General features: G+C 56.2%; 10 protein-coding genes across 10 annotated transcripts; 3 read left to right on the forward strand and 7 right to left on the reverse strand.

Moving 5' to 3' along the window:
- Positions 1 to 37: 37 nt before the first annotated feature.
- BXZ73DRAFT_39998 (importin alpha protein) lies at positions 38 to 1919 on the forward strand (the record flags this gene model as incomplete). Its single annotated transcript, XM_048018491.1, has 6 exons — positions 38 to 68; positions 148 to 323; positions 380 to 559; positions 614 to 934; positions 997 to 1819; positions 1867 to 1919. 6 exons carry the CDS (start codon positions 38 to 40, stop codon positions 1917 to 1919), a joined length of 1584 nt encoding a protein of 527 aa, XP_047882498.1.
- A 441-nt stretch (positions 1920 to 2360) lies between these two features.
- BXZ73DRAFT_96640 (Sm-like ribonucleoprotein) lies at positions 2361 to 2835 on the forward strand (the record flags this gene model as incomplete). Its single annotated transcript, XM_048027126.1, has 5 exons — positions 2361 to 2385; positions 2441 to 2536; positions 2596 to 2623; positions 2676 to 2748; positions 2800 to 2835. 5 exons carry the CDS (start codon positions 2361 to 2363, stop codon positions 2833 to 2835), a joined length of 258 nt encoding a protein of 85 aa, XP_047882499.1.
- Positions 2836 to 4051: 1216 nt separating this feature from the next.
- Positions 4052 to 4457, forward strand: BXZ73DRAFT_87102 (ribosomal protein S16; the record flags this gene model as incomplete). The annotated part of the gene is made up of 2 exons (XM_048024423.1): positions 4052 to 4291; positions 4353 to 4457. 2 exons carry the CDS (start codon positions 4052 to 4054, stop codon positions 4455 to 4457), a joined length of 345 nt encoding a protein of 114 aa, XP_047882500.1.
- A 195-nt stretch (positions 4458 to 4652) lies between these two features.
- BXZ73DRAFT_87103 (ankyrin) lies at positions 4653 to 5580 on the reverse strand (the record flags this gene model as incomplete). The annotated part of the gene is made up of 5 exons (XM_048024424.1): positions 4653 to 4748; positions 4803 to 4892; positions 4950 to 4987; positions 5008 to 5398; positions 5479 to 5580. The coding sequence occupies 5 exons, from the start codon at positions 5578 to 5580 to the stop codon at positions 4653 to 4655; spliced, it is 717 nt and encodes a 238-aa protein (XP_047882501.1).
- Positions 5581 to 5974: 394 nt separating this feature from the next.
- Positions 5975 to 7484, reverse strand: BXZ73DRAFT_87104 (succinate-CoA ligase; the record flags this gene model as incomplete). Its single annotated transcript, XM_048024425.1, has 9 exons — positions 5975 to 6001; positions 6054 to 6142; positions 6201 to 6377; positions 6434 to 6595; positions 6661 to 6787; positions 6893 to 7036; positions 7083 to 7199; positions 7252 to 7370; positions 7448 to 7484. 9 exons carry the CDS (start codon positions 7482 to 7484, stop codon positions 5975 to 5977), a joined length of 999 nt encoding a protein of 332 aa, XP_047882502.1.
- A 314-nt stretch (positions 7485 to 7798) lies between these two features.
- On the reverse strand, positions 7799 to 11048 carry BXZ73DRAFT_39697 (ARM repeat-containing protein; the record flags this gene model as incomplete). The annotated part of the gene is made up of 9 exons (XM_048018434.1): positions 7799 to 7907; positions 7962 to 8424; positions 8473 to 8886; positions 8939 to 9173; positions 9228 to 10231; positions 10294 to 10384; positions 10443 to 10721; positions 10783 to 10875; positions 10941 to 11048. 9 exons carry the CDS (start codon positions 11046 to 11048, stop codon positions 7799 to 7801), a joined length of 2796 nt encoding a protein of 931 aa, XP_047882503.1.
- Positions 11049 to 11535: 487 nt separating this feature from the next.
- Positions 11536 to 13268, reverse strand: BXZ73DRAFT_39738 (septin AspB; the record flags this gene model as incomplete). Its single annotated transcript, XM_048018442.1, has 8 exons — positions 11536 to 11565; positions 11616 to 11865; positions 11919 to 12286; positions 12344 to 12461; positions 12527 to 12661; positions 12715 to 12796; positions 12853 to 12981; positions 13046 to 13268. 8 exons carry the CDS (start codon positions 13266 to 13268, stop codon positions 11536 to 11538), a joined length of 1335 nt encoding a protein of 444 aa, XP_047882504.1.
- A 1607-nt stretch (positions 13269 to 14875) lies between these two features.
- On the reverse strand, positions 14876 to 16102 carry BXZ73DRAFT_87107 (carbon-nitrogen hydrolase; the record flags this gene model as incomplete). The annotated part of the gene is made up of 5 exons (XM_048024426.1): positions 14876 to 14925; positions 14998 to 15360; positions 15413 to 15432; positions 15490 to 15882; positions 15960 to 16102. 5 exons carry the CDS (start codon positions 16100 to 16102, stop codon positions 14876 to 14878), a joined length of 969 nt encoding a protein of 322 aa, XP_047882505.1.
- Positions 16103 to 16404: 302 nt separating this feature from the next.
- BXZ73DRAFT_39474 (ribosomal protein S24/S35, mitochondrial, conserved domain-containing protein) lies at positions 16405 to 17092 on the reverse strand (the record flags this gene model as incomplete). Its single annotated transcript, XM_048018384.1, has 3 exons — positions 16405 to 16581; positions 16635 to 16969; positions 17029 to 17092. The coding sequence occupies 3 exons, from the start codon at positions 17090 to 17092 to the stop codon at positions 16405 to 16407; spliced, it is 576 nt and encodes a 191-aa protein (XP_047882506.1).
- Positions 17093 to 18679: 1587 nt separating this feature from the next.
- On the reverse strand, positions 18680 to 20338 carry BXZ73DRAFT_39569 (uncharacterized protein; the record flags this gene model as incomplete). The annotated part of the gene is made up of 5 exons (XM_048018405.1): positions 18680 to 18835; positions 18951 to 18993; positions 19221 to 19635; positions 20055 to 20076; positions 20135 to 20338. Coding segments are annotated over 5 exons (840 nt in total), but the record flags the coding sequence as incomplete, so codon positions are not given.
- Between the last annotated feature and the right edge of the window lie 227 nt (positions 20339 to 20565).

Genomic DNA, 20565 nt, shown 5'->3' on the forward strand with positions numbered 1-20565 from the left:
CGCCCATAGTCCATCTCTGCCTCTCTCACCCACCATCATGGAGTCCCGAACGGCGAACCGCAGGAACGGTGCGTACCTTCCTCCACGCGACGCGTCTCCCTTCGCTCTGTCCTCGCGATCGTGCCTGACTCTCCGCCACTGCTCCAGAGTATAAAAGCAAGGGCGGCCTGAAGCAGGACGAGCTCCGTCGCCGCCGTGAAGAGCAGCAGGTTGAGATTCGGAGACAAAAGCGTGAAGAAAACATCTCCAAGAGGCGGAACTTCCTCCCCAGTGCGGGTGGCGATTCCGACGATGAGGGTGGTGTGGGTAGCTGGGAGTCTCCGGTGCGTCTTATCACGCGTCTTTTCGCTCCAGATCATGAGCTGACCATGTCTTGTAGCTCGCGGAGGACATGATTGCGGGCGTGTTCTCCGATGATGCCGATCGCCAACTCGACGCGACCACCAAATTCCGCAAACTTCTCTCCAAAGAAAAGAACCCTCCGATCGAGCGTGTTATTGAGTGTGGCGTCGTCCCTCGCTTCGTCGAGTTCTTGCGAGGCGATAACCCCATGCTGCAGGTACGCATATTCGACATCGTGAGGCGTGTTGCACTCTCTTACACTCCTGTATAGTTCGAGGCTGCATGGGCCTTGACCAACATCGCCTCGGGTACGGCGGACCACACTCAGGTGGTCATCACCGCTCAGGCTGTTCCTGAGTTCATCAAGCTTTTGTCTTCTCCTGTCCCCGATGTACGCGAGCAGGCGGTTTGGGCTCTCGGAAACATTGCTGGCGACAGCCCGGCCTGCCGCGACTACGTCCTTCAGCAGGGTGCTCTCCGACCCCTTCTCAACCTCCTCAGCGAGAACAACAAGCTGAGCATGCTCCGCAACGCGACTTGGACTCTGAGCAACTTCTGCCGTGGGAAGTCTCCACAGCCAGACTGGGATCTTGTACGTTTCTTCGTATCCTACCTACCGCGTCCCCCGAGCATTTTCTCACGGGGTACATCCAGATCTCGCCCGCGCTCCCTGTCCTCACCAAGCTAATCTACTCTCTCGACGACGAGATCCTCATTGACGCGTGCTGGGCAATCTCATACCTTTCGGACGGTTCGAACGATAAGATTCAAGCCGTCATCGAGTCTGGTGTCTGCCGTCGTCTCGTCGACCTCCTCATGCACCCGTCTACCTCCGTCCAAACCCCGGCTCTCCGGTCTGTCGGCAACATCGTCACCGGGGACGACCTCCAGACACAGGTAGTCATCACCTCCGGTGCTCTTCCTGCCCTGCTCTCCCTTCTCTCGTCGCCGAAGGACGGCATCCGCAAGGAGGCCTGCTGGACGATCTCCAACGTCACCGCTGGCTCACCCCAGCAGATCCAGGCTGTCATCGACGCCAACATCATCCCTCCCCTTATCAATATCCTCCAGAACGCCGACTTCAAGACGAAGAAGGAGGCTTGCTGGGCTATCTCGAACGCCACCTCCGGTGGTCTCCAAGAGCCTACGCAGATTCGCTATCTCGTCTCCCAGGGATGCATCAAGCCTCTGTGTGATCTTCTCCAGATGATGGACAACAAGATCATCCAGGTTGCGCTTGACGGTCTCGACAACATTCTCAAGGTTGGCGAGATGGACAAGGCGGCGATGGGTCCTGGTGGCGAGAACCAGTACGCGAACTTTGTCGAGGAGGCGGGTGGCATGCACACCGTCCACAACCTCCAGCAGCACGACAACCTCGAGATCTACAAGAAGGCTTTCAACATCATGGAGAAATACTTCCCTGATGACGACGACGCCGAGCCAGCAGCCGAGCCAACAGGCTCCTTCCAGGTACGTTCTAGTAACTCCTCTTGCCAGCTATCGTCTAACCGCCGCGTTCAGTTCAACCCGAGGGGGGCGCACCTCCGCCTGGCGGTTTTAGCTTCGGGCAGTGAAGGGATTAGTTGCGTAGTTCCTCCAGCTCCGGTCACACTTGCCTGTTGGCTTCCGTTTTCTCTATTCCTACTCCATCCACTCCATCCGCATCGTGTAGTCTTGCAGCACAGCTCCGTACGAATATCAATTACGACCCGTCCTTCGATGCCATCGTGACTATCTGCGGCGTGAACTTCACATGCTGTTCACGGAACCCTACTTGTATGTCATGACAGGCTGCCGACGAGTTATGTATCATGCCCTAGAGCGTTATGAGCTGGTAGTAGCTATGTATAGGTAGCCGTAGTGGTCTGATAGCGCTGATCGTTGAAGCTTGCTTGGTGTATATCAATGTGAAAACCGTCGAAGTACCTCCACCCGCACGCGACTCGCGGGTACTGGCGTCTGTCGACAAATTAGGTAGGAGGGGTTGCAGTGGTTCACCACCAACCATCACCACCATGGCGTCCCAGATTTTGCCTCTTGGTATGTGTCACGATGGCGACGCTCAAGAAAGATGTATAATGACCACGATGCGCAGAGCTGATCGATAGGTGTATTGGGTCGCGTATATGGGTCATCATGAAGAACGATAGAGAATTCACTGGTACTCTCTTAGGCTTCGACGACTTCGTCAGTGAGTGGTCCTGCTGTCCACGCGAGGGCCAAGACACTCACCGTGAATTATACATACAGACATGGTTCTAGAGGACGTCACTGAGTAGTATGCGGCGTCTGCTGCTCCTTGGTGCTTCCATCACTGACTTGTTGTCCAGTGAGACAAACGCCCAAGGGCGTAAAATGACCAAACTGAACCAGACACTGCTGAACGGGAACAACATTTGCATGGTAAGAAGTACCCTCAGCTCGAACGCCATGGCTCTGAATAGTCTTCTGCAGCTCATCCCTGGAAGCTCTGGGCCCGAGGACGTATGATCGCTGTCGCGTGTTTGTTGTCAGATTCTGCTGTGTGGAGAACCTTGCATTGTCCTCTGAAAAGCCTACCCGTGTCGCTCTGATGGCTTCAATGATACAACAGTGTCATTTGTAACTTGTGGAAGTAATGATCTGACCAGTCACACACGTGTGTGCTCGGAGGAGTGACGGTCCCCGACTGATGTTAGTCGACACCTTCATTACAATCTCAGCTTCGTCTCATGCAGCTGATACATCGATACCACAGGTTCAATACGAGTTGATTAGTCGAGAGCTTCTTCCGCGAAGCTTTGGCTCGCAGCCAGTACTCGCCCAAGTCAAGGGCTTCAAAACCCCTCACCCGACCATCACCGCCCAAGAGTGCGAGAACTGGTCACCTTCGGGGACCTTGCGCTTCATGGGTTCCAGGTGGCCACCGAATTTCTCATTGCTGTTGCAGTCGTTGAGGACCGACTGGAGGCAGCCGCCGCAGTTGACCCGGACTCGAATTCGGCGCCGGGAAAGCCCCACACGTCGATCTTGTACGCCCCGACGGTGACGACGCTAGCGCAGTACAATCTCATTCTGCTGGTGGCACTGCCCGCTGGGCATCTTGATTGCCTCCTGGCAGTCGGATACGAGCAGACTCCCATTGGAGGTCTCGCAGATGGGCTTGGTGTCGTTCGGAGTATGATGGCACCCCTGCCTTCACGCCGGGGCCAGTGGTCACTGGTGAACAACGCCCCCGCTATCCTTCGTGCCGGTGTAACAACGCCCCCGCCGTGGTGGTGATGTGTCTTTCCCCTCGGCTGTATTCTGGAGAGCGGTATGCTTAGGCAACTCGCGTACGTTTGTAGACAGCCGCAGCCGTGCGGAAGAGTCTGACGTGAAATCCATAGATCCCCCGCGCCACGACGATCTTCCGATTTGCCCCTTACCTTGTTAAACGAGCCAGAGAAGGACGCTGCTGTAAGAACAACCGTAGATGATCTGAAGTCCAACGCCGAGTTTCTTACGATCGCTCGTCTATCACTGCGAACGACAACCTGGGATCAATTTGGGAGCGCCGCATTGGCGTCTACTAGAGACTCGGCAGTCGGGTGCGCCAGGCATTGGGCGTCTGCAGCCTGCTGGACACGCGTGACGCGACTCGAGTACCGGGCGTCTCCTGCTGTCCGCCGCCATCCCTCTCCAAAGCCCAGTCTCGCCCCGCTGGTCAGTCTTCTCTTCGTCCGCCATGGCTGTCAGGATACGGATGTCGATGCATGGCAAGAGGCACCAGAAGATCTTCCACCTTGTCGCCGCCAACCAGCGCGCGCGGCGAGACGGCAAGCCCATCGAGCTCCTCGGGGTCTACAACCCCCACTTGAAGCCGGGCGAGACGCAAAAGACGATAGAGTGGAGCACGCAGCGCATCCGATACTGGCTCAACGTCGGCGCGATCCCGTCAAAGTCCGCGGAACGCCTCCTTCAGCTGGTTCGTCTTCCCGCGTCCCGTCTTCATGCTGGCAGCTGACCCCGAGCCCCGACCTGCGCAGGGTGGTCTGCTCTCAAGCCCAGCCACTTCATCCGCGGCGGCGGCAGGCCCTGCTCCTTCATCATCGCCAGAAACCGGTGCCGCGCCCTCGCAACCTACTGCGTAGTTCACCGAACCACACATCTTGAAGCTTCTCCACGAAGCTCACTACACCGGACAACCTGGACGCACCTCGTTTCCTCCCAACGCTCAAATGCTTCATCCGTAACGTCATGGCACAACGACTCGTTAGGGTGGAAGGAGCCCAGGCGAGACCTCGGAGCACAGGAGGAGGCGAGAGGAATCGAGGTGTAATGGGGGTTCATGACGGTACATTCTGTGTCTCAGACAGCAAGCTTACAATATCACCGTACCCTGCTATTTCCGCCAGCTCTTTCGCAGTATACTCGTCTTCGTCCTGGGGTGAGTGGCCCGTGAGCTGAGGAATGACAATGGGTTTAGTTTCGCCCACCTTCAAATCGCGGTCGGCTCCTCGAGCTAGCATGAATTTCACGACCTCAATATGACCGCGGTCTGCAGCCAAGTGCAGCGGTGTGTATCCCTAATGGCAGACGGTTTTAGGAAGGGGAGAAGTGGTGGAAAGGAGAAGAGTGCGCACATTCTTGTCTAACGCGTTCAAGTCCGCGTCGGGTCCGCCTCGAAGTACGCCGCCAGACCGTCCACATCCCCCGCAATAGCCATCCTGCTAGGAGTGTTCTCGCCGTCCTCATCCTCGTTGACCATCGTGCTCGTCACGCGTCCCATCGCGCTGCCCTCGCCCCTGTGCTTCCAGACGTCCTCCTCCTTGTCCCAGATGTCGTCCGAGTCCACCACGTCCTCCTCCTCCTCCGTCCCGCCGCTCTCCGCCGCTTCGATCACCGTGCCTTCGCTCCATCCCAGCGAGCGGGCGATCTCCAGGTAGCGCGCCTCCGCCGCGGCACCGTCTTTGTACGTCCCCTCGGCTGACTTCCACGCGTCCCACTTCGCGCGCCCGGTGAAGTCGAAGAGCGACGGCCGTGCGGTAGTCGGCGCCGGGGACACCGTCAGATATTTGAAGATCGCGTACAGCTGGCCACGCGGTCGATCGAGCAGAAACCCACAAGGCCGTGTTAGGACAGGGTTATGCAAGAGGAGGATGGACCGAGAACCTCTAGCTTAGTCGTGTTCCCAACCGCGTTAAGTGACGGCGCAGAGGAGAGGTATGCAGCGGCGTTATGAAAGGAAGGAGTTGGACTGTAGCTCGAGGTCATTGTGAGGGGTCAAGCCGCTTGATTTGCAGAGATCGCGAGACAACGCTGGATCCGCAGTGAGAGAACCAAGTATGCAGACGTCTATCTGTTGATTAGGCGCCGAATTCAATCCCTACCATCGACAGAGACATGAGATGTCATACACAATCGCGAGCGGCGATATGTTCGTAGTGATGATAGGCCTGTAGATTCATTCATTCATCATCCACACTGTCCCCATCACTCGATCTCATCTTTGCGTCCTTGGTACTGGCACTACGGTATAGCAGAACACGGTCAACAGTATACGCCAGGAAAGGCCCGGCATGTCAATTACAACGACCATATCCGTAATCTATCGAGTAATCAAGCCAGGGCACCGTCTCGTTAGTAGAACAACATTCTCCGCTCAACTTTACGCAAGGCCGGCTGCCTGCATGGCCTGGTGATACAGTGTTAGATCGGCAAACGCTTGCTTTCCCCAGCGGACATACCTTGAGCATCATGGAACCGATCTTGGCGGGGCTGTCGGTGACCATCACACCAGCCTTCTCAAGCGCCGCAACCTTGTCCGAGGCCGCACCTGAGGCGACGAGGCGTAAGTCCGACGCATCAGCGGAAAAGCGGCGGCGGACTCTCACCCTTGCCACCAGAAATAATAGCACCGGCGTGGCCCATACGACGGCCCGGCGGCGCAGTGCGGCCAGCAATGAAGCCGACGACAGGCTTCGGGTTCGCGCGCGTCTTGTTGTACTTCTCGAGGTACTCCGCGGCGTCCTCCTCCATGCTACCACCGATTTCCCCAATGAGGACGATACCTGGCGGGCCACTCAGCTTCTACGCGCGCACAGCCATCCCATTTGCATGCACTCACCCTCGGTCCGGGGGTCATCGAGGAACAGTTTTACAACGTCGATATGCTTGGTGCCGGGGAAAGGATCGCCACCGATACCGACGACGAGCGACTGACCGAGGCCGACACCAGTCGTCTGCGCGACAGCCTCGTACGTGAGCGTGCCCGAGCGCGAGACGATGCCTGTGGAGCGGCGAGCGTCAGCACCATCATCGCAGCGTTCGGGACATTTCGGACGGGCGACGGACCAATGCGGCCGGGTGTGTGGATGGCACCGGGCTGGATACCCATCTTGCAGCCCTCGGGGTTTATGATACCGGGGCAGTTGGGGCCGACGAGACGCGATTTGGACTGGCTCTTGAGCGCGTTCCAAACCTGCTCGTGGGACAGACGGAGGGGTGGCGGAGTAGAGAAGGGAAGGGGGGACGGGAACGCACTTCAGGCCCACACCCCCAGGAACTTTCTGCGGACGGTACGCACCTTGATCTCATCCTGCTGGGGGATACCCTCCGTAATGCAGACGATGAGGCCAATCTCGTTCTCAATCGCCTCGATGATGGCATCCGCGGCAGACGGAGGGGGGACGTAGAGGACGGTCGCATCGGGTTGAACTTCCCGGACGGCCTGCGCGCCGTCAGACACAAACAAGATACTTGCAGAGCGTACTCACCTCCCTCACGGAGCCGAAGATGGGGAGGCCGAGATGGGTCTGCCCCGCCTTCTTGGGGGAGACACCACCGACCATGTTTGTGCCGTACGCGAGCGCCTCCTTGACATGGAAAGTACCCTGCACGCGAATGGTAAGCTCGGGAGGGTGCGAGAGGGCGCGCACAACGCACAGTCTTCCCGGTGAGGCCCTGGCAGAGGACTTTGGTGTCCTTGTTGATGAGTAGGTTCTGGATGGTCGCGTCGTAAGGGTTGCGGCGGGTCGCGGACTGCGAGAACGCCCGGCGCCCAGCTGACGAGCGCGTGACGGGATGTTAGCACTGGGCGGAACGGGGGCGGAACGGGGGCAGATCGCTGCGCCGGGCGCACCTGCAGACGAGAGCGACTGTCCAGCACGACGGAACATGGGGACGAGAGGTGGATGGAGGAGGAGGAGATGCTGTTGTGCTGGCCCGTCGCGCACGCCGTTTGACGCGTCCAGCCAGCGGGCCTCCCTTTAAGGCAAATCACGCACGTGCCCCGCACTGCTCCGCTCCTGTGCCGGCCAATAAACACGGACATAGAGCGGTTGCCCGCCCTGCCCATCCGCATCACCGCACACCCGTGGCAGCCCAGACTCGCACATAACAATACATCATGCAGTACTCAAGACGTTATGGGTACACTTCTTTTCTATCTGCGCATCGACACCAGTCCGTCTCTCTCCCGACTTTCCGTCGCTCATCCGTCCATGGGCCCCATCCGCCGGCGGTCCCGCGCCTTCCGCGACGCCCGGTGGAGGCTAGTGATCCCGTACTTGACCTTGTCCGTGTCTCCGGCTTGGATGGTGCTAGAAGGGCGAACGTCAGCAGGTGACCACCGGCTCAAATTGCCCCCCACCCACCTGGTCATGTCGGCCAGGAATGCCGCCTTCACCGCGTCTGGGGCCGCCGTAGAGGGGAGCAGTTGAGTAGCGAGCGGGAGCCAGACAAGCAGCTGCTGAGGCCACAGCCTTGCCAGAACCCGGAAGATGGTGATGACCATGTGGATCGATTCCTCGGGGAAGTCGCCGACGAGGCCGGACAAGAGGTAGCCTGTGACCGTTGACCCTTCTTGCTCCACGACTGGCCGGATGGCTTGAGCGTATATTGGGAATTTGGGAGGGGGTGGTTGTGTTGCTGGCGCAAGGCATTCGTGGGCAAGGACAGTGCGGATAAGGTCAATGCCGGCGTAAGCAATGTCAGTGTAAACAAGCGTCAAGCCTGCCATAGCCACCCTGAAGGCGACGGCGAAGGCTGGCGAGGGGAAGAAGACGTCAGGAGCGAACTCAACCATCTGCAGCGTCATGTGCAGATAGTCTTCCATCACTATGAGATCGTCAGCGATGCCACGAGGTGCTTTGCAGGGAAACTCACCGTCTGGTATCATCTGAGGGGTCTTCTCATGAAGTAAGGCTACCATCTTGTTCGAAGCCCTCTCGTACACGTCCTTGAAAGCGGCACGTATTGCTGGATCACCCTCTTCGCCGAAACGTCCAACGAGCTTGCCGGCCAGCCAGAGATAGCTTGAGAACCCTGTCGTCTCAAAGCAAGCGCCCATTCTACTGAGGACTGAAGGGGTGATGGGCAGCACCGAGGCACCAAAGAAGGTGAGGCCCGCTCGTAGTACACGCGTCGTACGCTCGCAGATGGGGTAATCCCCGCCGTACTTCTCGAGGAACGGTTCAAACACAGCCCAAGCTTCTTGGTGAGTGTTTTGACATGCTGTGGGCAGCTGCTCGCCGAACGATTGGACGACTCCCAACATCACCTCCAGGTTTTCCAGGTCATCTAGTCCACCCGTTAGTGATGACTACCCAGAGTTATGGCTATGTATACATACGGGCGATGGATACTAACTCCTCCTTCGTTGCAGGCGCGGTCTTGCTTGCCAGTGTGTGTACGCGTCCGAGAATGTCGAGCGAGAATGTCCGCAGAGACTGCGCCGCCTGCTCCATCGGCATCGCTGAGATGACGTATGCGATGGCCTCGTAGACCTGCACTTTGTCATCTTGGGCCAACTTGGTACCCATCGTCGCCAAGAACGAATGTAGCTGCGGCAAGAACTCGACGAGATGCTGGTGAGGGGAGCGACTTAGTGGAGTCGCAGTTGAAGGAGGAGGGGGGCGCACCCGTCTGCAGTCTTGACACAGGTACTTCAGTGCCTGCCCAGCTGCCGCGTTGACCTCTTGGTCAGTGTCTTCAAACCCGGTAGAGATGTACTGGAGCTGGTAAGGGATATAGTCGGGGTGCTTGTTGATCCATTCTGTGTAGCGAGAAATGATGAGGAGAGCGGCATAGCGAACACGAGGGTGCAACGGCAGCGACGGGATGAGGTCCATGATCTTGGGAACTGCCTTGTCGTCATTCGAGTCCACTTCCGCACCCATAGAGCGCATGGCGAACAGAGGTGCCTCGATTTCCTGCCACGAGATGTTTGGACGGGCCAGACCGCTGGTGATGAGTTCGTATGCAGCAGATAAGCACTGCTCCGTCCCCAAAACACCACAGCAATCCTTGAGAGTGTCACCCATGACATGGCGGAAGGAGCGGAAGTTCTCGGCCTCCTGGCCAGTGAGGGAAGTAATGTCGGCAGGGAAGTGAAGGTGACGGATGATGACGCTCATGAGGGCCTTGTACGCGTCCAGGAAGAGAGGCGGGACGGATGACTTTTTCCCAATGCTTTGAGCCAACCGCATCCAGAAGTTGAATGTGATCGGCACGATGTCGAGGTCCGGATAGGCAGAGCACTCCCCGATAGCCTCGACGATTGGGAAGAATGTGTCCGGGTGGTGGAGGAGGAGACCCCGGTAAGCCTCCCCTGCTTCTGCGAAGATGCGAGCGAAGCCTCTGATCTTCTCTGGGTCTTCCTTGCACTCCACGAGCTTGGGCTTGAGCGCGATGACCTGAGGGACAATGACCTCGATAACAGGCATGTTGTCGTCAACTTCTTGTGTTTCGTGGATGAGGTCGCAGATCGCGGTGACCGCAGAATCAAAGAGGTCGTCGGAAGCCAGGGCTTGGAACGTGTAAGGCAGCAGCGGTGAGTTAAGGAGTGACATAGCCACAATTTCGCCGGCCGCGAGCCAGCTACTCAGAGCGTTGAAGACTTGCATTTGCACGGCAAAAGTTACACCTGGAATGAGATACGCTGAGTCCATTGCAGATGCACAAAAGAAAAAAACAACAAATACGCACCTGGGGCCTGCAAATACATCGCCAGTAGATCGGTCACCTTGGGTGCGTTCATCGTGAGCAGCTGTGCGGCCCTCTCTTTGTAATCTTCGTCCTGAAACATCACGTCCTTCGTCTAATGTCGTTCTCATCTCCAAAGACAAGAAACGCACTGTGATAGGAATCTTGGTGTTCGTGGTGACTTCTTCCGGCAGTACTGTCAAAAACTGCAACAACGCCGGCACAGTGGCGGGATTCCTTCCAAATGATTCGATCATAGATTGGACGGGGTCTTGCCATGCGGGGAGCTGCAAAGCAAGCGCGGAGATTGCAAGGCAGAGCTGTACTAGGATGGTTCGGGGGCCGGTGTGGTACGTTTCCAATGCAGTCAGGAGCGTGTCCCGTAGGTGTAGAAGGTCTTCGCGTTGCATTTGAGATAGATCATAAGTGACCTGTGGCGAAGAAGAGCCGGGCGTTTGCTCCAGATCACGGAGAAAGTGCAAAAGTATATACCTTCGCCCTGAACGTCTGCGCTGCGAACAACTTCGCCGCCAAAGGGGCCTCCGGAGACAAGAGAAGGACGTTGCATGTCGACCAGGCTTCTGACTGGCAAATGTCGAACGTGGGTGTCAGATGCCGCAGCCGTCCTGAAGGCGAAACGAGGTATTTACGGAGTGTTGGAAGTCTTGCAGCCAGGTGTTGGCCTGCTCGAGAGCGGCTTTCTCGGGGACCCGACTGAAGACCTCGAGTGCAGAGAGAACGGCCTGCACGTTGGCCATGGCGGGGCAGAGAGGGGGTATGGTGAGGGAAAGGAACAAGATGCACTAGGCAGAGGACAAGTGCAGAGGATCAGCGCCACAATGAGATATTTGGCGATGTTGATGCCGATAAAACCGGCTCGAGCAGAAAGCTTAATCGCACATGAATCGCACATGCACTTCAAGTTGGAGATCGCGGACGCAGAATAGGGTATGTCATAAAACGCATGTGGCTCTCTACAGTCCGATATTTTGTTGATAGGGAGCGAAACGCCCGTGCTACGGACAGTGTTGAGACAAGGTGGTATCCAGGAAAGGAGCGTGGGTGAGTGTTCCGGAGACACATCGAGTGGGATTAGAGACGACGAACGCATCAAGCCTAGGGGAACCGGGGATGTACGGTAAAGCAGCGCGAAAAACAGAGGAATATACGAAGCTAAGTAGGGCAACACCATTGGAACATGGCCAACGAAACCGATACACAAGAACATATACGCCGAGAGAGCAGTTAGCCGCGAAGGAAGTTCTTCTTCCGGGTCTGGCAACGCATAGGTTAGCATCGCGTACTTGCTGTTCTTTTATGAACACACTTACGCCCTTCTCAGGTGTCAGCGGACGACCACTCTCAATCCGCCTCTTCTTGTCCTCAAGATCGAGGCGTTGCTTCTCAAGCGCCTCCTTCATCTCACGATGACGAGCGTAGAGCTCCTCCTCGGACTGCTTGAGCTTGGCCTCCTTCTCCTGTACCTTCTGCTGGAACACCATCTTCATCTCGGCCTCCATTTTCGCGAGCTTGGCCTCGTGCATGATGCGCTCCTCTTGGATACGTACAGCAGGGCTGCGGAGCATGGTCAGACTGTGCACGTGGGACCAAGTGCGGGAGCTACTCACTTAACCTCCTTGAAAACGGTGGAATCCTGCACAACACCCATGTTGATGAGCTTCTCGGTACGCCAGTTCTCGTAGAGGACGTCATTCGTGTACTCGCGAAGCTCCTCCATGTATGTTCGGACGAGCATCTGGCGGAGTTTGACAAAGTCGCAGTGATCTTCGTTATCGACCTCGACGACACCCCACGGGTAAGCGCGGCCCCGAACATCACGGCCGTCTGGCGTCTTGACGATGCGGTCAGAGCCGACAACCGCGAAAGGAATCTTGCTGGCGATCTCCTTCGCCTCCGCGACGGCCTCCTCATCCTCGTTCTCGTAGGTGGGCGCCTCAAAGATCTGGATCTTGTGGTGCTCAATGTCGGCCAACACCTGCCACGTCGTCCATCAAGGGAAGCTCAGCGGATGTGTTGTCACCACGAGACTTACCCTGGCTTTGAAATCAGCAATTTCCTCGTCTGTGAGGGTATCCGCCTTCGCAATGATCGGGATCAGGTTCACTTTGGTGTGCAGCTGGCGCATGAACTCGATGTCAATAGGCTTGAGCCTGTGGCAAAACGCATCAAGCACAGTCCTCGCGACGCGTAACTCAAGATTGTGCGTAGAACTTACGAGTGACCAGTGGGCTGAATAAAGTACAGGCAGGCGTGAACGCGGTTGTCAACAATTTTTTGCCTGTTGACGCGGTTCTCTTGCTCAAGGTACGAGTCGAAACGCGCCTCAATGTTCTCCACGATAGGCTTCCAGCTGAGAGAACAAATACTTAGAGCGCGTGTCATCAGATATGACGTGCTACGCACCACTCATCGTTGTTGACGAAGTCACCAAAACCAGGCGTATCGACAACAGTGAGGCGGAGACGGACGCCGTTCTCTTCAATGTCTAGTGACAGACATCAGCTTCGACGCGTTAGCGTGGTTATGGCATCAACTACTCACCAGCACTGATGCTCTCAATGGCGACAGTCGAGGGGCGCTCCGCGCTGGGGGGAAGAGGAACCTTCGCCGGGTAGAGCGTCGTGTTGAAGAGGGTGTTGATGAGGGTGGACTTGCCAAGACCGGACTCGCCTGAGAGGGACCAACATTAGTCGCATCGACGCGCTAGAACCGAGCGTTGCTAGTTGCTACGTACCGACGACCATGGCGGTGAACTGGAAACCCTTGCGCACGCTCTTCCTGTGGACTTGGTTGGGAAGGTTGGCGAACCCAACAAAGCCCATGAGCTTTTTGCGGATGATGGGGGAGAGGCCGGACTGGTGGTGCTCAGGCTGGGCCGCAGGCTGGAGGGAGGGGGAAGAGCTGTTCATCCGCGGGGAGAGCGACGCGTCGCCGTTGGTGGAGTCGTAGTCAGACATGACGGGCGGGGCGTGTGGCGCGGTGGGAGGGGGCGAGAGAGGGCGGTGGAAGGATGACGAGGGAGAGCCTTGGGCTACCTGGATGGCCGCAAGGAATGGAACGGGGGGAAGGCCGGATGGGGGACGGGAGCGCTGGCCGTGTTTGGTCCTGCTTGAATCCGTGGCGTCGCCCAATTCCAGCGCAGGCTTGGGCTTCACGATCTGCGCATCGCTCAGCCGCGCTCGCTCCAGGACCCGAGAGTACGCGTGCTCACCCAGTGCAGCGGCGTGCTGCCGCGGATGGTCGGGGGCACGCTCTGCATCGACATGCGGAGCGAGGAGGTTTATCGGGGCCGTGCACTCGTTCCGCCTCATATGCCTCCTCCGTCCTGCACACGCTTTCGACGTGCGGCAGCGAACCAGCCTCGGTGGGAACTCTATCTACCCCCGGCGTCCAGTAGCTCTCGGCGCTGGTGTCCCTCAAAGAGAAGACCAGAAGAGTGCAGAGGCGGTCGTCGTCCATATCTCCGCCTCGCTTTTCGGACGACTTAATGAACCAGGGCCAGCTGCATCCTATCCAGCCATTACATATACAATTCAGAGTCAGCGACTCGATGACATATTTTCAGGCACATGCTACAGAAAGCATACAACAGAAGGTAGGCAGCCAAGTGATGGGTTATAGTGGCTTTACACGGCAACCTGCACCGTCGATAGGGCGACTCTACTCAGTGCTCGAAGCTTGGTACCGAACCTTCAGCACTTCTTGTAGTGAAGTTGGCAGAGAGGGACGTGGCGACCCTTCCTCGCGAGGGAAGTGTCCAGGGAAACGGGGGTCTGGACTGCCTTCCGCGTCGAATCGGCTGGTGCAGTAATCCAAAGCTTCTTCTACGGCGAAAAGCCACTCCTACGCAACAACGGTTAGTTTCCATTCGGAACAAGAGGTAGTGACGTCTCACCGCAATCGCGGCTCTTTTCTCGGCTGTGAAGCTGTAGTTGGCATCCACCGCTCTACCGTCAATGCCACTGTTGTGTTCCCGCGAAGGTGTAGCCCTCACAGTTTCCGGACATTCCGTGAAGCAGCTCATTCCCAGTTCAAAGCGCTTCTGAAGCGAAGGCCCGTTGATTGGGGTGCCCGAAGAATCCGAGAAGCGCCTAGTTCCGCTCGAACGTGAAAGAAGAGCCAGGCATTTGCCCTGAGAAAGTGAAGAAAAGGGTGACTGCGACATGGGGTGACCAAAAGAGCTGGGGAAGGGTGGGAGTAGAAAGTGGGTTGGCTGCCATGGACAGGATGCACGCCTGCCACAAGAAAAGCAGGTCCATGCCTTAATTGTCTGCCGACGTACCGTTGGAGGACTGACCACGCAATTCTGAAGATGCAAGGAGAGGCGTAGGGAGATGCTGTAACGAAGTCAGAATATATAGACGCATGTTTGTGGAGTTGCCCGGTCCAGGGCTGGCGACGCGACCACAAGCAACCCTCAGTGACCACAATCACAATCGCGGGGCGTCCTCCCAACTTGAACGCCCACGACGAACCTGCACAAGACCAAGATTCACTTCGTGATCTTGGACGGTATAGACATGCCATTGATAGCTTCACAGTATTTAACAGTCAGGACAAACTTCTACGCTGCCTTTGAAGCGACCGCGGGATCTACCATCGATAGCTTGAACACTGAAGAGATAAGCACCCTTGATGTCAGTCTCCGTTCTTGCTCCGTTCTACTCAATGTTATGGACCACCCACCGTCGTTCCTCGCGTAATGGCCAACAACATCCATGTCAAACTTGCCCCGGTATATGTCATCCAAGTCCAGCTCCGCTGTTAGAACCCCTTCAGCGTCCCTCAACGGCCCGGCCAAAACCACACCAAGGGGATTGATGATGACACTTCCACCCGCGATCATGACGTTTTCCGGGTTACGCGCGTCAGCATTCGCCACGGCGTGGTCGGGTGGGTAGTCTTTCTCTTGAGCGAACTGGCAGGCAGAGAGCACAAAGCAGCGGCCCTCAAGCGCAATGTGCGTCATCGTGTGTTGCCACGCCGGACGAGCGTCCACCGTGGGGGCACAATAGATCTGGGTTCCCTGGGAATAGTACCACGTCCTCACTGCGGACTGATGAGCGCAGGGACGACATGCGAAGCCAAGGTATGAACCTACAAAGCGGCATATAGTTCTCCCTGCAAGGAGATGCGGTCAGTCGCTTTGCAGAGCCAGAGTGTGGTTCGGACACGCACCAACATATAGTCGCAGAGATTTTGGTTTCAACAACTGGGGCTTCCCTGCTTGAATTTGCGAAAGCCTTTGAGACGACAGGCAGGGTTGTGCCGTTGCCTTGACCCCAAATCGTGCGCTCCATAGCAGTAGGTACGAGTTTCCGGTGCTTAGCGATGTAGCCGTCCTTGGGATCGATGAAGACAGCAGTGCAGTACAGCGTTCCGTTGTCTCGTTCGATAACCCCAACGACCAAGAAAACGTCATTGTCCTTGCTAACTTGCTCGATGCGTGTGATGGTAGGCGAAGGGATCTCAATTGCCGCTTTGGCGTAGCGAACGAACTCGTCACGGCCCTCAAGTTTGCGATCTCCCACTACCAGTCCGAAGGTGGACATCTTGGGGTACCCCCCGATGCTATAAATGTGTGGATAGGTAATGGAATTGATCCGTTAGTGAGTGCGTAGAGATAACGATGAACAGGAGGCACTAACAAGGCTTCTGGGAAAACAACAAGCTGGGCACCATCTCGTTCTTTGGCCAAACAAGTGAACTTCTCCAGCTTCTCCAAAGTTTCGGGGAGAGAGTAAGCAGCTGTGGACGCTTGAACCACCGAGGCTTTGATGATGTTGGCCATAGCTGATGTAGACTGGGGCTAAAGAGATGGGGCGATCCAAGGCAGTCTATCTGAGCGGCGAGTTTGCTTACATAGCAGGCTTCTAGGTGACTCAATTCCGGCGCGAGGGTGACTAAACCCGGGCACATAAGGGAATCCTGCTTCACATGGCACATGGGGCCTGGTTTCTGGCCTTAGTACCGTAAGAACCCAGCAGCACCGCCTACAGTGAAAAGGGAAGCAGACCTGGAGGGTAACAGAAGTAGCATTATGACAGACTAAAGAGCTGGAGACTAGAGCGATGTACTAAATTACGACACAAACTATGCAGAGGGTGCAGCTTGCGCTTTTGATGTCGGGAGCCATTCCTCGGGGAAGTCCTTCAGGGTCGGTTGGTGAGTCTGCTTGCCATAAATGTGTCCCCCCTTCTTCGACTTCCGTATCCTGGACTCGACGTGCCGCGTGTCGATGGGGATGTCGGCGAAAGTCTCCTTCGTATCCTATGTAGACAGGTTTGTTGGCAGAATCGAAAGACAAACGACACGGCACTCACGTTCGCCTCGTCCACAAGACGGTCCAGAGCATCGCTCGCCCATTTCAGATTCATAGCAGGCGCCTTGAACTCTTCACATGAAATCTTGAAGAAGCCATGCTCGCTCTGACACTCCGACACGCTAAGGCCAGCGTCAGCAGGGGCGGTTGGTGTCCATCGAACACCAGCGAGCAGCTTGAACTTGTGGAGAGCATGGGCATTTTTGAGGGGGAGCTTGGCGACCGGTGCTACGATGCTACGCTTCGTGGTAGCCGGGTGTTCCTCACCACCATAAGAAACCCTGCGCACGACCAAGGGAGAAGAGTCTGTTGGGGGAACGAATGCCTTGCGGTACGCTGTGAAGTATACCGAGGTACATAAGATTGCGCAGGGGAGAATGAGACGGAAGACGAACCGACGAGCTTCGGCATCTCATGCTCAATAAGCCGCATGTAATGAAGCTTCTCCCTCTGCTGCATCATGTACAAATGCGTGGGCTCGTATGCGCCATTCTCCTCGGAGGCCTGATCCTTGAGTAACTCGGTGTCTTCCTTCTCCGTCGTCTGGAGGCCGGGGTGACTGTCGAACTTTTCGGAGAGCAACCGAGAAGAAGTATGAAGGAATCTGTGCGGTAGACGAGATGGCAATGACTGTTTACAGGGAAGGAAGGCGCGCATCCTGAAGGTTGTGGGGGAGGAAGTAGTCGCTGCCAGAGCTCTGAGCGAGTCGCGAGTCGCGGTCACGCTCGTGGCATCATCATGTGACCCAGCCTGTCCAGGCAGGCCACCCAGTGACCAGTCGCTTGAGCCTTGCACCCAGCGACTCACCTTTAGTCCCACTCGCGGCTGTCTTCGACCTAGATATGGTGGTGAGCTTGCTATGCACCTCGCTATGAGCGGCCCTGGTTTACGAGCACACAGCGATTGTGCCTCTCCATCAAAGCCGATCTTGAAAACGTCACGGATCTTCAGCCGGCATCGGATGACTTTGAGTACTTCTTCAGGGCACGTCGTCGTCTATACCTCGGCGTTCAGAGCCCTCTGGTGACCACTGAGTACAGGTAAAATGCACCAGCTGCAATGAGGAGCACCCCAAGCTCGTTACAGTCAACCGTCTTGTAGGCTATACTTCACAATTTTGGAGTCAAATCTTTCTTGATCCTCCGCTTCTTTGTAGGAAGAGCGGGAAGTGACGACTGGGAAAGGCAGCACAGCTCACTTTGTCTGGCGCTGCGGCCTCTGCAAACGAGAACACTCCGCCAGATTTGAGCCCACAGACAAACCGCAACCTTATCCCGCGGATGCGAACGGCCAATTTGCGCCTTTCCTCACCATTGACTGCCGAGGACTTGAATTTATTGGCTTTGATCCCAAGGCGAGTTCCCATACCAGAGCATGGATGTAACTAACTCCGATTAACTTTGTGCATCAGGGTGTTTGGAAATGCGTGGGGCTGGAGTCTGGTACCGCATTCAATGAAGTCGACCTTGACGAGGGCGAGTGGGTCGACTACGACGAAAAGGTGGGTTTATGTGTGTGTCTCGTGGTCACGCTAATGTAGTTCCATTAGGCCGCGCAACCTGTGGGAATCTCTAACATTGAGAGCAAGTGGGCACGAGCATAACGGCCGCCGTGTGTAAGATGAGATGCAGCAAGAGCACATTGTACAACATCAGGAACCGATGTGTCCGAGATTAGACACTACGATATCGAAGGGTATCTGTCAGCTTGAGTCCGATTTCTTGGTAGCAATTGGTGGCCCTCTCTCCATGATGTCTAGACGGTGCGTAAATATGATCGGCACCCGTGGACATGCGCCATATGTGTGAGACACGGCCTGTTGCCCTACTCATGTAGCGTCTGGTTCACATGGATTTCTTTTCCCCTGATTATCCGCAGCCTCCAGAGAATGCATACGACGGGTCTTGCCCTTAAGAATCTGCCGCTTCCAAGTCGTGTCTTCGTTGCGGAGGGGCTTCGGGAGAGCCTCCGTCACACGTTTGGCTACCTGCACTGTCTCTTTCTTGACCGTCTTTGAGACTTCTCCTTGTTTCTTTTTGAACTTGGCTATGCGCTCAATGCTGAAGTGGATATATTTAGCAGTTTTTTCCAAGGAGAATGATGCGGGACCGACCCCCATAGCGCCAGTTCAGCTTTGCTGGTCTCCACCTTGTCCATGTCCACTCCTCGCTCCTCTAGAACAGAGATGAATCGATGAAGATGCTGCGTCCGCGTCAATACGTGATTTTGATCTCGTGTTACGCGCACCAACGTTGATAGATGTTCTAGGGCAAACACACCGTCAAACTTCGAATCTGTCAGACTACTTCAAGCATACCGATAGTGCCCTGACAGTGGTGACAACGTGTGAATCATACCCTCTTTGACAGAGATGAGGCCCGCTGATGTCACCAGCCCGCCCGCTAAGAACGAGGAATGCTGGAAGGTTCCAGGTTCTGCCGCAAGAATATTCGGTGAACAACAGAACGATGCGTAGCACACGAGACGCACTTTTTATCCCGACGAATATGTTGACTTGCGAGAAACGTCAAGGTCAGTGAAGCAAACTTGCATGAAGAATGGCGACGAACAGTTATTATCCTGAAACGATCCAGTCAGTATCTCAAGATCAATCGCGCTTGCATTACGCACGGAAACGTATATCCAGGTATTTCGCCTCACTGTTTTCCTCAAGAGTCTCTCCAATAAGCCTCGAGGCGTGAAGTTCCGCAGAAATAGGCGTTTGATGGGGTTCTTTGACTGTTGTTTAATCCCCACATAGTGCATCACTGCATCCACTTCGTCCCCAGAAACCCCACTGCTTGAACTCGATCGCGAATCTGGAGGAGATGCGACAAAACTGTGCCGCGGATCAGCCGGAGAAGGACTTGGGTCGTCAAGAGGCACGATGCCTCTCCCATCGCCGGCGTCCTTCCATCGGCCAGCTGTTGTGTCGACGAGTTGACCGTTTCGGGCCCAGCGGAGTTTCCCGGTGTTGTCGATGCTGACGAGGTAGTTCAATCCTGGAGTCTATCATCAGGCTGGCACATCGCGGAGCACAACATTTTTTTACGCACGCCGGGACGGAGATAAATAGGTGATTCGCTGCCGTTCGTGTTTAAGTCTATGGGTAGTCAGGGTGTCGTTGGCTCGCGCACCTCTCTTTCCAGCTGTTCGCGTGGACATTCCTTGAGATCCAAGGTCTTCCCTTCTCCATAGTCAAGCCTGAAGCAAGTCTGCTCAGCCGCGGTCGAAGGCGAGGCGAGCAGTATGCACCATCTGAAGAAGTTTTCTCCGGTGTCCGTGGCCTTCCATCGCGCATGATAGAACTAGCCCAAAATATGGAGTTACTCAGTCTCCGCTGTAGATCGTGGAACACGTGTACCTTCACTGCAAAGATTATGAGAGACCGTGCGCCATTTCCTTGAGAGGTATTACTTACGATTTGATCCATATCTATGTTCCTGTTCCCCACCGCTGCGTCAACTTTTCGGAGGAGCAACGACACAGATGAGAGCATACTTGCCCGTCAATGAGTTCGAGCCAATGCTGCGTCTCGAGATGCTTCCGGACAGCGTCGCCATCGTAGTGCGAGTCCTGGGAGCCTGTCTGCGAGGGTGAGAGCATGTCGTTCCCGTCCTTGAGTCGGTTGACTAGGAACACGGCCCGCTTCCAGCGGGTTCGAGGGCTGTTCTTCCCCTCTGCGGCGGCATCCCGATCGATCTGACCTATTGATCAGTCCTGAAGTGTATATGAGATGGACGTATGCCGTACTTTCATGCGCGCGTGCATGACGAGGTCGGACCAGAGGAAGCTGGGCTCCAGTCGCTTTCTGCGCGCGCGCCGGCGCCATGCTCGTTGGATGCGGACGGCGGCGTTGCGCTGGGCGGCGTGTTCGATCTTGTCGTCGGTGTTGGGCTTGTTCTGGAGGGTCTGCATCGCGAGGTGGTCGT

Source organism: Epithele typhae, assembly GCF_022376455.1.
Source record: "Epithele typhae strain CBS 203.58 chromosome Unknown BXZ73scaffold_3, whole genome shotgun sequence".
Taxonomy (NCBI): Eukaryota; Fungi; Basidiomycota; class Agaricomycetes; order Polyporales; family Epitheliaceae; genus Epithele; species Epithele typhae.